The sequence below is a fragment of the Salvelinus alpinus genome, chromosome 4 (assembly GCF_045679555.1).
Source record: "Salvelinus alpinus chromosome 4, SLU_Salpinus.1, whole genome shotgun sequence".
NCBI lineage: Eukaryota > Metazoa > Chordata > Actinopteri > Salmoniformes > Salmonidae > Salvelinus > Salvelinus alpinus.
Window position 1 is genome coordinate 96,051,617 of NC_092089.1, and position 14,723 is coordinate 96,066,339.

General features: G+C 44.1%; 1 protein-coding gene across 3 annotated transcripts in view; it reads left to right on the top strand.

Annotated features, from left to right (window-relative positions):
• frmpd3 (FERM and PDZ domain containing 3) overlaps positions 1 to 14,723 on the top strand; it is a 274,057-nt gene that overhangs the window by 220,902 nt on the left and 38,432 nt on the right. For 2 of the 3 annotated variants that reach the window (XM_071399534.1, XM_071399535.1), the window contains exons 3-5: positions 13,547 to 13,659; positions 13,897 to 14,057; positions 14,226 to 14,328. In XM_071399534.1, coding sequence (XP_071255635.1) covers positions 13,619 to 13,659; positions 13,897 to 14,057; positions 14,226 to 14,328 — 305 coding nt within the window. In that variant the 5' untranslated portion in view covers positions 13,547 to 13,618. Of the gene's footprint in view, positions 1 to 13,546; positions 13,660 to 13,896; positions 14,058 to 14,225; positions 14,329 to 14,723 lie in introns of those variants that run through there. The other variant, XM_071399536.1, reaches the window with a different exon arrangement.

Genomic DNA, 14,723 nt, shown 5'->3' on the forward strand with positions numbered 1-14,723 from the left:
TTTCCCCAAAACCTTCTCAATTAAATGTTAACTAGCCTGCTTACCTGACAGAATGATATCATAATTATTTTCATCAATCCAGTGTCCATTTGTTTTGCAAACTCCATCTCATGTGCTACAGAAACACTGCTAACCAAACAACAATGCTAGGTGCCTGCACTTGAATTGAAGGGTAACTACAATCAAATGTTTTCCCAGACCTCAAAAGTGGTTTCCTAACGTGGATTACGAATTTTTGTGAATTTAGAACATCCAATTTTAATGATTTTCTATAAAACAAAAGTGCGACTTTGAAAACCTGACTCAGTTGATCTGTTTCAATAGTAGGCCTACTATTAACCTACTTGCACAGTACAACTTGGGTAAGCCTGACTGTGAAAGGCCTGACTGTGACTGTGAACGGCCTATATGTGATTCATCATTTTAGGTCATTCAGAGGGTTATGTGTCATTGTTTCTCATTGAATTTTGAACACATGATGCTTTGGGATTTTGTTTTTGCAAAATTAGAGCATAACCACTTCTCCAGGCACCACTACACCTCTAGGCTATAGGTTATATAAATGATTTAACAATGACAGATCCGATGGTGAAACTCCTTCACTCATTCAGTGCATTAATCAAAAGTGAAACAGCACACTCGCAATGTATTCAAGGCTTAAGTCCTCTGAAGTTTTTAATTTCCACCTCAGATATCTCAGCACTGAGTTTGTTTTCTATTTATTTGTTTGTTTTCTCTTTCAATGGTGGAATCAGTTAGCATATATCAGTTAGCATAGCATCTATTGTTGCTTTATATATCAGTTAGCATAGCATCTATTGTTGCTTTATATATCAGTTAGCATAGCATTTATTGTTGCTTTATATATCAGTTAGCATAGCATCTATTGTTGCTTGGTAGGTCTGCGCATGTTCTATGAATCAATTTAGCCTACCTTGTATTATTTATAATCATGTTTTATGTTGGACGTGCGGTCACAATCAACATCTTATTTGTTCAATTATAATTTTTTTAAGGAGTGGGGCACCCACTCTTTTTTTGAAGAGATAGAACAGTGTTGGAAAGACAGGGAAGGTCAAAGGGCAGCGGACTGGATTCAAACTCTGGCAAATGTGTGCGAGGGTCCACGGATATAACTGCTGGAAAACACATATATGCCGTATCAATTAATAGGGCTGATGGAACAGATCAGAATGTTTCGCTTAAAATGTTGAGGCACCAGAGGCCAACAATAATTGATTCTGCCTATTGCTTGCATTGATTAAAAAAAATAAAAATAAAAAATTCCCAACAAAAACTAGATCTACCCCCTACAAATATGTCAATTTATTATAATCCACATAAGAATTCACACAAGACGCGCTGTAGCCTGCACGTAGCCTACATAGGCTACTTTAACTGGATGCCAGTGGACCTGCCGTCTAAAGTACAATGTAGGTACGTTACTGCATTGTATACAAACGCCCCCCTGGCGGCGAATCTAAATACTTCTTCAGATATTCAAATCCTCCTGCTGCAGGATTATTTTCCTCCTGCGACGAAACGGGTCAAATTAAGATCCGACATCTGTAGTTGTACCATTGCCAAATGTACAGATGTTATATTCCAGAGTGTATTAAACGTAAAAGGTCAGAGATGGTACATTTCTCCTCCATCTCCCAATCTTCCGGCCTCCCCACAGAAGGGTTAGCCACCCCCTGAGGCAGCACCACAGGGCACAGCCTGCCTGGGTACAAAAGCAGAATGGATTGGTTTGGTCTGTGCCTCTGGTGCTCAGGGATGTTTGAGCATCTGGCCACACTGGCTGTAGGGCGACTGTCTGTGAAGCAGCCAAGTCAAGCCAGTAGTCTGTAACCTAACCTAGCTGTCGCCTCATCACCATCATCACTCCTTATCACCATCACCATAATCATTGTGGTGGAAGGTATCCTCGAGGTTAGAGCATTGGGCCAGTAACCGAAAGGCCGCTGGTTGGAATACCTGGAGCTGACAAGGTGTTAAATCTGTTGCTGTGCCCTTGAGCAACGCACTTAACCCTAATTTCTCGAGGGGCACTGTACAATGGTGCCCCTGGTTGAGAACCCACTCTATGCGGGTGTCTCAGGGGGAGTTGGGATATGTAAGAAACACATTTTCATTACACACTTGTGTAACAGGACAATTATTAGCAGCCCCAAATAACAATAATAATCATCCTCCCCCACTGTCGCGCTAGCGCTGTGGTAACCATGGAAACGACCGGGCTCGTTGATGCCCTCGGGGAGGTGGTTCTTGACAGAATTCCTGGGCCTCCTCGCTCACTAAAGGTCGATTGCTGTTACCGGATTGTTGTTTATCTGCTTCTGTGTCCTCCGGCTGCCTGCCTGTCTGTCTCTGTATTTCACTCTCTTTCCCTCTATTTGTCTCTCTCTCTTCTTCCTCTCTCTCACTTCATATCTTTTCCTCACAGTATTAGCCTCAATCCTTTACTCCTAGGATGAAGTCCCATAAGTCAATGAACACTGAATATAGTGATTGTAGCATGAAGTATTGAACACTGAATATAGTGATTGTAGCATGAGGTATTGAACACTGAACATAGTGGTTGTAGCATGAGGTATTGAACACTGAACATAGTGGTTGTAGCATGAGGTATTGAACACTGAACATAGTGGTTGTAGCATGAGGTATTGAACACTGAACATAGTGGTTGTAGCATGAGGTATTGAACACTGAACATAGTGGTTGTAGCATGAGGTATTGAACACTGAACATAGTGGTTGTAGCATAAGGTATTGAACACTGAACATAGCGGTTGTAGCATCATGTATTGAACCGAAAATAACCTAAAACTGTTTCTTTACACTCAGTGAATCATGGGCTGACTCCAGCTCAGCGGCTGCCAGCTGTGGCTTGTGATTAAACATCCATTTGTCAATTAATTTGTCAATCAAACTGTGAAGGGAAAGGATTGGGTTCACTCATTCAGAACACAACCGCATTGAACTCCAGAGATATTCTTTAGCTGGCCTGCTGAACACCAGAGATCTTATTTAGCTGGCCTGCTGAACATCAGAGATCTTCTTTAGCTGGCCTGCTGAACATCAGAGATCTTCTTTAGCTGGCCTGCTGAACACCAGATATCTTATTTAGCTATCCTGCTGAACACCAGAGATCTTATTTAGCTGGCCTGCTGAACTCCAGAGATCTTATTTAGCTGGCCTGCTGAACATCAGAGATCTTCTTTAGCTGGCCTGCTGAACATCAGAGATCTTCTTTAGCTGGCCTGCTGAACACCAGATATCTTATTTAGCTATCCTGCTGAACACCAGAGATCTTATTTAGCTGGCCTGCTGAACTCCAGAGATCTTATTTAGCTGGCCTGCTGAACACCAGAGATGTTATTTAGCTGGCCTGCTGAACACCAGAGATCTTCTTTAGCTGACCTGCTGAACATCAGAGATCTTATTTAGCTGGCCTGCTGAACACCAGAGATGTTATTTAGCTGGCCTGCTGAACACCAGAGATCTTATTTAGCTAGCCTGCTGAACATCAGAGACCTTCTTTAGCTGGCCTGCTGAACATCAGAGACCTTCTTTAGCTGGCCTGCTGAACACCAGAGACCATATTTAGCTGGCCTGCTGAACATCAGAGATCTTATTTAGCTGGCCTGCTGAACTCCAGAGATCTTCTTTAGCTGACCTGCTGAACACCAGAGATCTTCTTTAGCTGGCCTGCTGAACTCCAGAGATCTTCTTTAGCTGACCTGCTGAACACCAGAGATCTTCTTTAGAAGGCCTGCTGAACTCCAGAGACCTTCTTTAGCTGGCCTGCTGAACACCAGAGATCTTATTTAGCTGGCCTGCTGAACACCAGAGACCTTCTTTAGCTGGCCTGCTGAACACCAGAGATCTTATTTAGCTGGCCTGCTGAACACCAGAGATGTTATTTAGCTGGCCTGCTGAACACCAGAGATCTTATTTAGCTAGCCTGCTGAACATCAGAGACCTTCTTTAGCTGGCCTGCTGAACATCAGATACCTTCTTTAGCTGGCCTGCTGAACACCAGAGACCATATTTAGCTGGCCTGCTGAACACCAGAGATCTTATTTAGCTAGCCTGCTGAACACCAGACACCTTCTTTAGCTGGCCTGCTGAACACCAGATATCTTATCTAGCTGGCCTGCTGAACACCAGAGATCTTATTTAGCTAGCCTGCTGAACACCAGACACCTTCTTTAGCTAGCCTGCTGAACACCAGAGGTCTTATTTAGCTAGCCTGCTGAACACCAGAGATCTTATTTAGCTGGCCTGCTGAACACCAGAGATGTTATTTAGCTGGCCTGCTGAACACCAGAGATCTTATTTAGCTAGCCTGCTGAACATCAGAGACCTTCTTTAGCTGGCCTGCTGAACATCAGATACCTTCTTTAGCTGGCCTGCTGAACACCAGAGACCATATTTAGCTGGCCTGCTGAACACCAGAGATCTTATTTAGCTAGCCTGCTGAACACCAGACACCTTCTTTAGCTGGCCTGCTGAACACCAGATATCTTATTTAGCTGGCCTGCTGAACACCAGAGATCTTATTTAGCTAGCCTGCTGAACACCAGACACCTTCTTTAGCTAGCCTGCTGAACACCAGAGGTCTTATTTAGCTAGCCTGCTGAACACCAGAGACCTTCTTTAGCTGGCCTGCTGAACACCAGAGATCTTATTTAGCTGGTCTGCTGAACACCAGAGATCTTCTTTAGCTGGCCTGCTGAACACCAGAGACCTTCTTTAGCTGGCCTGCTGAACACCAGAGATCTTCTTTAGCTGGCCTGCTGAACACCAGAGACCTTCTTTAGCTGGCCTGCTGAACACCAGAGATCTTCTTTAGCTGGCCTGCTGAACACCAGAGATCTTCTTTAGCTGGCCTGCTGAACTCAGAGATTCTTTGCTGTGCGCAGGCTGTCTTATTGTTGCAAAATTCCGGTAACTTTTCCAAAAATTCCCAGGTTTTCCAGAAATCCCAGTTAGAAGATTCCCATAATCAGAGGGGAATAAAGTAGGTTTTTGGAAAAGCAGGGAATTTTGGGAAAGTTACCAGAACTTTTCAAGCCTAAGTTACACCATAGATATAGGACTGATGTATTGTCTACTGTATGTCTGACACTTACTGGGCTCCTGTTCTATAGGTTCTAGAATAGATTACAGGTTCCAAGTTCTGGGTTCTTGGCTCTTGGCTCCGGGGTAATTTTTTTTATTTTATTTTTATTTCACCTTTATTTAACCAGGTAGGCTAGTTGAGAACAAGTTCTCATTTGCAACTGCGACCTGGCCAAGATAAAGCATAGCAGTGTGAACAGACAACACAGAGTTACACATGGAGTAAACAATAAACAAGTCAATAACATGGTAGAAAAAAAAAAAAAAAAAGAGTATCTATATACAATGTGTGCAAAAGGCATGAGGTAGGCAATAAATCGAATAATTACAATTTAGCAGATTAACACTGGAGTGATAAATCATCAGATGATCATGTGCAAGAAGAGATACTGGTGTGCAAAAGAGCAGAAAAGTAAATAAATAAAAGCAGTATGGGGGGTGAGGTAGGTAAATTGGGTGGGTAGTTTACAGATGGACTATGTACAGCTGCAGCGATCGGTTAGCTGCTCGGATAGCAGATTTTTAAAGTTGTTGAGGGAGATAAAAGTCTCCAACTTCAGAGATTTTTGCAATTCGTTCCAGTCGCAGGCAGCAGAGAACTGGAAGGAAAGGCGTCCAAATGAGGTTTTGGCTTTAGGGATGATCAGTGAGATACACCTGCTGGAGCGCGTGTTGCGGGTGGGTGTAGCCATCGTGACCAGTGAACTGAGATAAGGCGGCACTTTACCTAGCATAGCCTTGTAGATGACCTGGAGCCAGTGGGTCTGACGACGAACATGTAGCGAGGGCCAGCCGACTAGGGCATACAGGTCGCAGTGGTGGGTCGTATAAGGTGCTTTAGTAACAAAACGAATGGCACTGTGATAAACTGCATCCAGTTTGCTGAGTAGAGTATTGGAAGCTATTTTGTAGATGACATCGCCGAAGTCGAGGATCGGTAGGATAGTCAGTTTTACTAGGGTAAGTTTGGCGGCGTGAGTGAAGGAGGCTTTGTTGCGGAATAGAAAGCCGATTCTTGCTTTGATTTTGGATTGGAGATGTTTGATATGAGTCTGGAAGGAGAGTTTGCAGTCTAGCCAGACACCTAGGTACTTATAGATGTCCACATATTCTAGGTCGGAACCGTCCAGGGTGGTGATGCTAGTCGGGCGTGCGGGTGCAGGCAGCGAACGGTTGAAAAGCATGCATTTGGTTTTACTAGCGTTTAAGAGCAGTTGGAGGCCACGGAAGGAGTGTTGTATGGCATTGAAGCTCGTTTGGAGGTTAGATAGTACAGTGTCCAAGGAAGGGCCGGAAGTATATAGAATGGTGTCGTCTGCGTAGAGGTGGATCAGGGAATCGCCCGCAGCAAGAGCAACATCATTGATGTATACAGAGAAAAGAGTCGGCCCGAGAATTGAACCCTGTGGTACCCCCATAGAGACTGCCAGAGGACCGGACAACATGCCCTCCGATTTGACACACTGAACTCTGTCTGCAAAGTAGTTGGTGAACCAGGCAAGGCAGTCATTAGAAAAACCGAGGCTACTGAGTCTGCCGATAAGAATATGGTGATTGACAGAGTCGAAAGCCTTGGCCAGGTCGATGAAGACGGCTGCACAGTAATGTCTTTTATCGATGGCGGTTATGATATCGTTTAGTACCTTGAGCGTGGCTGAGGTGCACCCATGACCGGCTCGGAAACCGGATTGCACAGCGGAGAAGGTACGGTGGGATTCGAGATGGTCAGTGATCTGTTTGTTGACTTGGCTTTCGAAGACCTTAGATAGGCAGGGCAGGATGGATATAGGGATATAATGGCCACTGGACTCCGGGCTCTGGCCCCAGTGAGTAATGTATGTGGCTGGAGAGGAAAAGTGTGTGCTCTCTCTCCTTAGCAGGGATATTTATGCTATCTCCTTGGTCAGAACACAAATCCTGCTCCCTCTCTTGGCAGGGATGGGCTGAAGGGGCGGTGCTGAGTAGATATGACAAGCATAATGGTACCCAGCCCTGGCAGGGCGGTGTGGAGGAGCCATTGACATGCATAATGGTATACAGCCGTCACAGACCACTGATGGATAACCAATCCCTATGAGGCTCCATGATGACGCAACAGAATGGGTTTCCTTCCCTCCCGACAGTGAAGAGGGAGCAGAGAAAATGGAGAGAGAGGAGGAAGAGAGAGGGGCGAGGAAGCAAAGAGAGAAAGAGAGAGAGGGGAAAGAGAATGGGCGGAGAGAAAGAGAGAGGGGCGAGGAAGCAAAGAGAGAAAGGGGAAAGAGAATGGGCGGAGAGAAAGAGAGAGCGATAATGCAGATGGGAGGGTGGGAGGTGGCAGGGTGCCGAGAGAGAAAGAAAGAAAGAGTGGGGTAGAGAGAAAGAACAATTACATTGTGACAGCTATAGGCTACTTAGTCACAAGTGCTTAATCACAGAATATGAGTAGGTTTTGCAACAACAGCTGGTGATTCTCGATACATAGCATCAAAGAGAGTCTAAGCAACAGTTAGGACTTAAATACCGTCACACTTCAGCCTGAATTACCATAAATAACAAACATTATACATCAGGAGTTTCACAAGTTCCTGAAAACAACTTCCCAGCAAACAATATATGGTTACCTAATGTATGAACGTTCACTGTTTGCTAGGAACCAGTGAGAACGCAGTCTGTATACTGACAGGGAACCCTTCTCAACTAGCACATAACATTTTAAGAACCATATGTTTCTTGGCGCTTGGTGAGAGCGTGGTTGTCCTATGGTTATTTTGCCTACAACCTTCCCATAAACTCTTTGGGAATGGTACAGGATAGATAGTTGCTAATCACACGTTATAGGTCAGACAGCACTGGCCCGATTTTGACAAAACTTGGCAGAATGATTTTGTCTTGCCATAGAGAACCAGTTACTAAATGAAATTGATTGGCCCAAGGCGAGACCTATAGTAACATAGTCACACGCAATAGTCTCACGCGATATCTCAATTGGCCCAAGGGGGGGTGTTGCGTCATTTATGGGGGACGACATGTTTACTGTTGCATTGTATTAATTTTGGATAATGTTTTAGGAACGTTCTCCAACTGGTTTGACATTGGGAATGCTCTCTAATTGTTCCAAGAATGTTATGAAACAACGTTCTTTTGTGGGAATTTCAGTAGTCCAGCATAACGTTTCCTACAGGTTTCCTTACGGTTCTATTCTCAAATTGTTTCGAGAACATTTAGAAAACTTTTTATAAAAAACATAATACCTATTTAAAAACATATACATTTCTTTTTAAACATCAGCAAAACTCTCAATATCCTCTATCTTGTTAAGTGTGTTTAGGTGTGTTGGCTGTGCCCACTAATTGGCCACACCTGATCTTAATTCGTTTTTTTTCTCGTTTGAAATCCGGTCTATTTGAATAGACAAAAATGAACACCTTCGCATGGGAAAAAATATATATAGTATGCTAGCTCCGTCCTGGTGGTGTTGTGGACTAATGCCATGAGTAAAGAACAGACGATTATAGGTTTGAATCTCAGTGATTCCATGTCACAACAACAACTACAATGTGTTTGCATGATCAGGGCTAAGATAATTAATCTCCATGTGTTCTATCTATGCTTGGAGTTAAGCCAAAATAAGATAGCAATGTCATTGAAACATTCAGTGTAAGTTTTCAGGAAGTTATTTAAAAAAACTCAAAATAACCTAGAACTTCCATTCTCAGAACGTTAATAAAACCTCCCAGAAACGTTTTCAGAACCTCCCTGCAATCTACTAAATATACATTCCCAGTACAGGCGCAGTTTTCACTTCTGTTCTGTTTTACCGGTCACGAAACGTATGCTTCATTCCCACAACCAATGTGAAACCAAAAACATATGTTCCCACAACTTCCAAGAAACCAAATGTGCTAGCTAGGCTGATATCATGCTATGTCTTCCTCCCAAATGTAACCACATCCCCTATAAAGGTAGTGCACTATAAAGGGAAAAGGGTGTCATTTGGGACACACATTATAATCCTTTTAGTTAATTGTTAGCATACTGCTATAATGAGTCTAGCCCTTGACGAGAGATCTTTGAAATGGATATAAATCGTCAATTGATCGCCTGTCATAGATTAGTCAGGTATCATTAACGCTGTGCTGTGATTGGAGAGGTGACATTTTCCTCCAATGCCCTTCTGTCGTTATCAGGAAAAACAAATGTGACAGACCATAAATATCAACCATTGACTCCACTGAATCATCTGTGCTCATGTATTGATGGCTTGTCATCCCTGTATTTATCTATGCCTCTCCACAGACCCGACACTGTGGGTAAAATGGATCATCAGTATCTGAATAACATTTAGCTTTTCCTTATCTCTGTCTCCCTCTCTCACTTTCTATCTCTCTCTCTCTCTTATCTCTCTCTCTCGCTTTCTCTCTCTCTCTCCTTCTCACTCTCTCTCTCTCTCTCTCTCTCTCTCTCTCTCTCTCTCTCTCTCTCTCTCTCTCTCTTATCTCTCTCTCTTTTATCCCTCTCTCTCTTTTATTTATCTCTCTCTCTCTTTCTCTCTTATCTATCTCTCTTCCTCTCTCTCTTTTATCTCTCTTTCTCTTGTATCTCTCTCTTTCTCGCTCTCTCTCTCTCTTTTATCTCGCTTTCTCTCTCTTTTATCTCTCTCTCCTTTGTCTCTCTCTCTCTTTTATCTCTTTCTCTCTCTGTGTCTTATGCTAGTCCTCCAGATGCAATCTGTCCCATTCAAATTCCAATCAGCGTCTCATCTTTAAGCAGACACTGTCAGAATATGCAGCTCACTAAAAGGAGATAAAACAATGGTATATCACCGTTTCTTTCTATCTCTCTTCATCTATGTGTATCCTCTCTGTCCCTCCCCCATACCTCGAACTCCCACGTAGGCATCTGGAAATGAGAATGTGTTGTTGTTGTTGTTGACCTCAGCTGCCTCTTCGTCACTAGAGCCATTAGAAGCTAGGTTCATTCAGTTGTTCTGCCTTACACAGATTTTAAGTACTTTGCTTTCTGACAGATGTATTTAAAAAAAGGCCTGCAGTGCAGTGCATGTAAACACTCCCTCTCTCTGTTTACATCCTCAAATCCTCTTTCACACTCTCTCTTCTTCTGTTCAATCCGGTGTACATTCTTTATCTGGGGTCAGAAGATTTGGAAGAAACTACACTGAACAAAAATATAAACACAACATGTAATGTGTTGTTCCCATATTTCATGAGCTGAAATAAAAGATACCAGAAATGTTCCATACGCACAAAAAGCGGATTTCTTTGCACAAATTTGTTTCATCCCTGTTACTGAGCATTTCTCCTTTGCCAAGATAATTTCTCTACCATAAGCCGCCTCCAACATATTTTTAGAGAATTTGGCAATACGTCCAACCGGCCTCACAACAACAGACCACGAGTATGGTGTTGTTGAACATTGTGAACAGAGTGCCCCATGGTGTCGGTGAGGTTATGGTATGGGCATGCATAAACTACGGACAATGAACGCAATTGCATTTTATCTATGGCAATTTGAATGAACAGACATACTGTGACGAGATCCTGAGGCCCATTGTTGTACTATTCCTCCGTCGCCATCACATCATGTTTCAGCATGATAATACACGGCCCCATGTCACAAGGATATGTACACAATTCTGCATACTCACCAGACAGAACACCCATTGAGCATGTTTGGGATGCTCTGGAACGACGTGTACGACAGCGTGTTCCAGTTCCCACCAATATCAAGCAACTTCGCACAGCCATTGAAGAGGAGTGGGACAATATCCACAGGTCACAATCAACAGCCTGACCTACTCTATGCAAAGGAGATGTGTCGCGCTGCATGAGGCAATTGGTGGACACACCAGATACTGACTGGTTTTCTGATCCATGCCCCTACCTTTTCTGTATCTGTGACCAACATTTGAATCTAGAATTGGCTTCCTATTTCGCAAACAAAGCCTCCTTAACTCATGCTGCCAACATACCCTCGTAAAACTGACTATCCTACCGATCCTTGACTTCGGCGATGTCATTTATAAAATAGCCTCCAACACTTTACTCAGCAAATCGGATGCAGTCTATCACAGTGCCATCCGTTTTGTCACCAAAGCCCCATATACTACCCACCACTGCGACCTGTACGCTCTCGTTGACTGTATATAGATGTTTTCCTACTGTGTTATTGACTGTATGTTTGTTTATTCCATGTGTAACTCTGTGTTGTTGTTTGTGTCGCACTGCTTTGCTTTAACTTGGCCAGTTCGCAGTTGTAAATGAGAACTTGCTCTCAACTGGCCTACCTGGTTAAATAAAGGTGAAATATATATATATTTTTTAAATATCTAGTATCCCCAGTCATGTGAAATCCATAGGCCTAATGAATTTATTTAAATTGACTGATTTCCTTATGTGAACTCTACCTCAGTAAAATCTTTGAAATTGTTGCATGTTGTGTTTATATTTTTGTTCGGTGTAGAACACGATCTATTGAGTGTGTTGGAGATGTGGAGACAGGTCGCATCTCAAATGGTACCCTATCGCTATGTAGTGAACTACTTTTGACTAGAGTCCTAGGGGAATAGGGTGCCATTTGGGACTCAATGGAGTGATGTAGTGAACTACTTTTGACTAGAGTCCTAGGGGAATAGGGTGCCATTTGGGACTCAGATGGAGTGATGTAGGGAACTACTTTTGACTAGAGTCCTAGGGTAATAGGGTGCCATTTGGGACCCAGATGGAGTGATGTAGTGAACTACTTTTGACTACAGTCCTAGGGGAATAGGGTGCCATTTGGGACTCAGATGGAGTGATGTAGTGAACTACTTTTGACTACAGCCCTAGGGTAATAGGGTGCCATTTGGGACTCAATGGAGTGATGTAGTGAACTACTTTTGACTAGAGTCCTAGGGGAATAGGGTGCCATTTGGGACCCAGATGGAGAGTGTGTTCTGTATATCGTATCTTTCAACTTCAAAATAGTAATTTTCGCCCTTGTGTAGAAGCCATGCTGTTTTGTGGCTGGACCACAAATGTAGCTTGCTTGAAAGAAACTGGATGGTGGTTTCATAACAACAAATAGCCTATACCCCTCAAACTCAACTCTGGACCTCAAAGCCAGTTCCACTGTTTTTTTTCATTGTTCCCCTCTAGTTATTCACTGATTTAGACCTGGGACACCAGGTGAATGATTCCCCTCTAATCAGGGACTGATTTAGACCTGGGACACCAGGTGGATGATTCCCCTCTAATCAGGGACTGATTTAGACCTGAGACACCAGGTGGATGATTCCCCTCTAATCAGGGACTGATTTAGACCTGGGACACAAGGTGGATAATTCCCCTCTAATCAGGGAATGATTTAGACCTGGGACACCAGGTGGATGATTCCCCTCTAATCAGGGACTGATTTAGACCTGGGACACAAGGTGGATAATTCCCCTCTAATCAGGGACTGATTTAGACCTGGGACACCAGGTGGATGATTCCCCTCTATTCAGGGACTGATTTAGACCTGGGACACCAGGTGGATGCAATAAATGATCAGGTAGAACAGAAAACCAGCAGGCTCTGGACCTCATAGGGTAAGAGTTGAATACACCTGGTCCATACCGGACCTCGTAGGGTAAGAGTTGAATACGCCTGGTCTTTTCCAGACCTCGTAGGGTAAGAATTGAATACACCTGGTCTTTTCCAGACCTCATAGGGTAAGAGTTGAATACCCCTGGCTTATTCCGGACCTCATAGGGAAAGAGTTGAATACCCCTGGCTTATTCCAGACCTCATAGGGTAAGAGTTGAATACACCTGGTCTATATCAGACCTCATACGGTAAGAGTTGAATACTCCTGGCTTATTCCAGACCTCATACGGTAAGAGTTGAATACCTCTGGCTTATTCCAGACCTCATAGGGTAAGATTTGAATACCTCTGGCTTATTCCAGACCTCATAGGGTAAGAGTTGAATACCTCTGGCTTATTCCAGACCTCATAGGGTAAGATTTGAATACCCCTGGTTTATTCCAGACCTCATAGGGTAAGAGTTGAATACACCTGGTTTATTCCAGACCTCATAGGGTAAGAGTTGAATACACCTGGCCTATACCAGACCTCGTAGGGTAAGAGTTGAATACCCCTGGTTTATTCCAGACCTCGTAGGGTAAGAGTTGAATACCCCTGGCCTATAGCAATTGAGTTTTTTACTCTTATAGGCTTTAAGTCTTATAGGCTTTAATCTTATAGGCTCTGTTGGAATTTGCTTCAGTCATGTGATTGTTCCCGTCAATCTCTAATGTTATTCCCTCCTTCTCCTCCTTCCACTCCATCACATATATAATGCCCTACCCGCTCCATCCCTCCTCCCTTCACCCCCCCCCCCCCCACCCCCTCTCTATTTCCCTACTCCCCCTCTCTGTCCATCCTCCACCTCTCTCAGGTGAATGATTGAGAATCAGACCGATCTCCTTTCTGTGAGACCCCGCCCCATGCTCCTCCCTCCTCTCAGGGGATGGCCAAGGTCCAGGATGGACACACAAACACATGTGACAGGTACACTACACTTCCTCCCTACGTAGGGTCACAACACATTTCTACATACTCTGAGTCTGTGTGTGTGTGTGTGTGTGTGTGTGTGTGTGTGTGTGTGTGTGTGTGTGTGTGTGTGTGTGTGTGTGTGTGTGTGTGTGTGTGTGTGTGTGTGTGTGTGTGTGTGTGTGTGTGTGTGTGTGTGTGTGTGTGTGTGTGTGTGTGTGTGTGTGTGTGTGTGTGTGTGTGTTCCCGGTGCAGCCCTGCGATGTTAGAAGAGAGCCAGGATGGTATGGACAGTGGTAGCCTGACTCCTGGCCCAGCTTCAGCTCGACAGGTCTGCATTCAGCGCCACCCCAGCCAAGGCTTCGGATTCATAGCAGGCAGCCAGAGACCAGTCATTGTACGCTCCGTCTCTGCAGGTAGGTAGGGGTGTGTGTGTGAGAGAGAGAGCGATAGAGCAAGAGATAGAGAGAGAGAGATGATATATGAGTGTTGTCAGTTTGATGTCTTTGTCTGTGTGTCCATTACTCATAGACTAAGCGTTCCTCTGCCTGTGTGTGTGTGTGTGTGTGTGTGTGCTGTCCCAGACGGCCCGTCCATCGGCAAACTTCTTCCTGGAGACCAGATCCTGGCCATCAATGAGGAGGTGGTGAGCGAGGCTTCCCGGGAGAGAGTCATAGACCTTGTAAGGTAACATCCTTTATATCACCACAGGGGAGGGGGGAGGGAGGCGGTGGGTTTGGTTAGGAAGGTAAGGGGTGGGGGGGAGATAAGGATTGAGTCCAATGCAATGTGTCTCTAGATTGTTATTCGTCTATAGCCTACACTTTATGTGAGTCTAGGACAGGACAAAGCTTTGGTGGGAATGTTTTTCTGAGTTCATTCAATGTGTGAACTCACACAACACATAAGAGCAGAATATTTGCAGTAAATGCAGCAGCAGCAGTACAGCGGGGATCGTTCTGTGTGTTTGAAGGATAAATTCATGGAGAAATAGTCTGTCTCTAAGCCTCATGTGTTCCATGGAAACATAATGAGACAGATGAGTCATTGAGAACACAGAGAACAGAGAGGAGGTCTAGCAG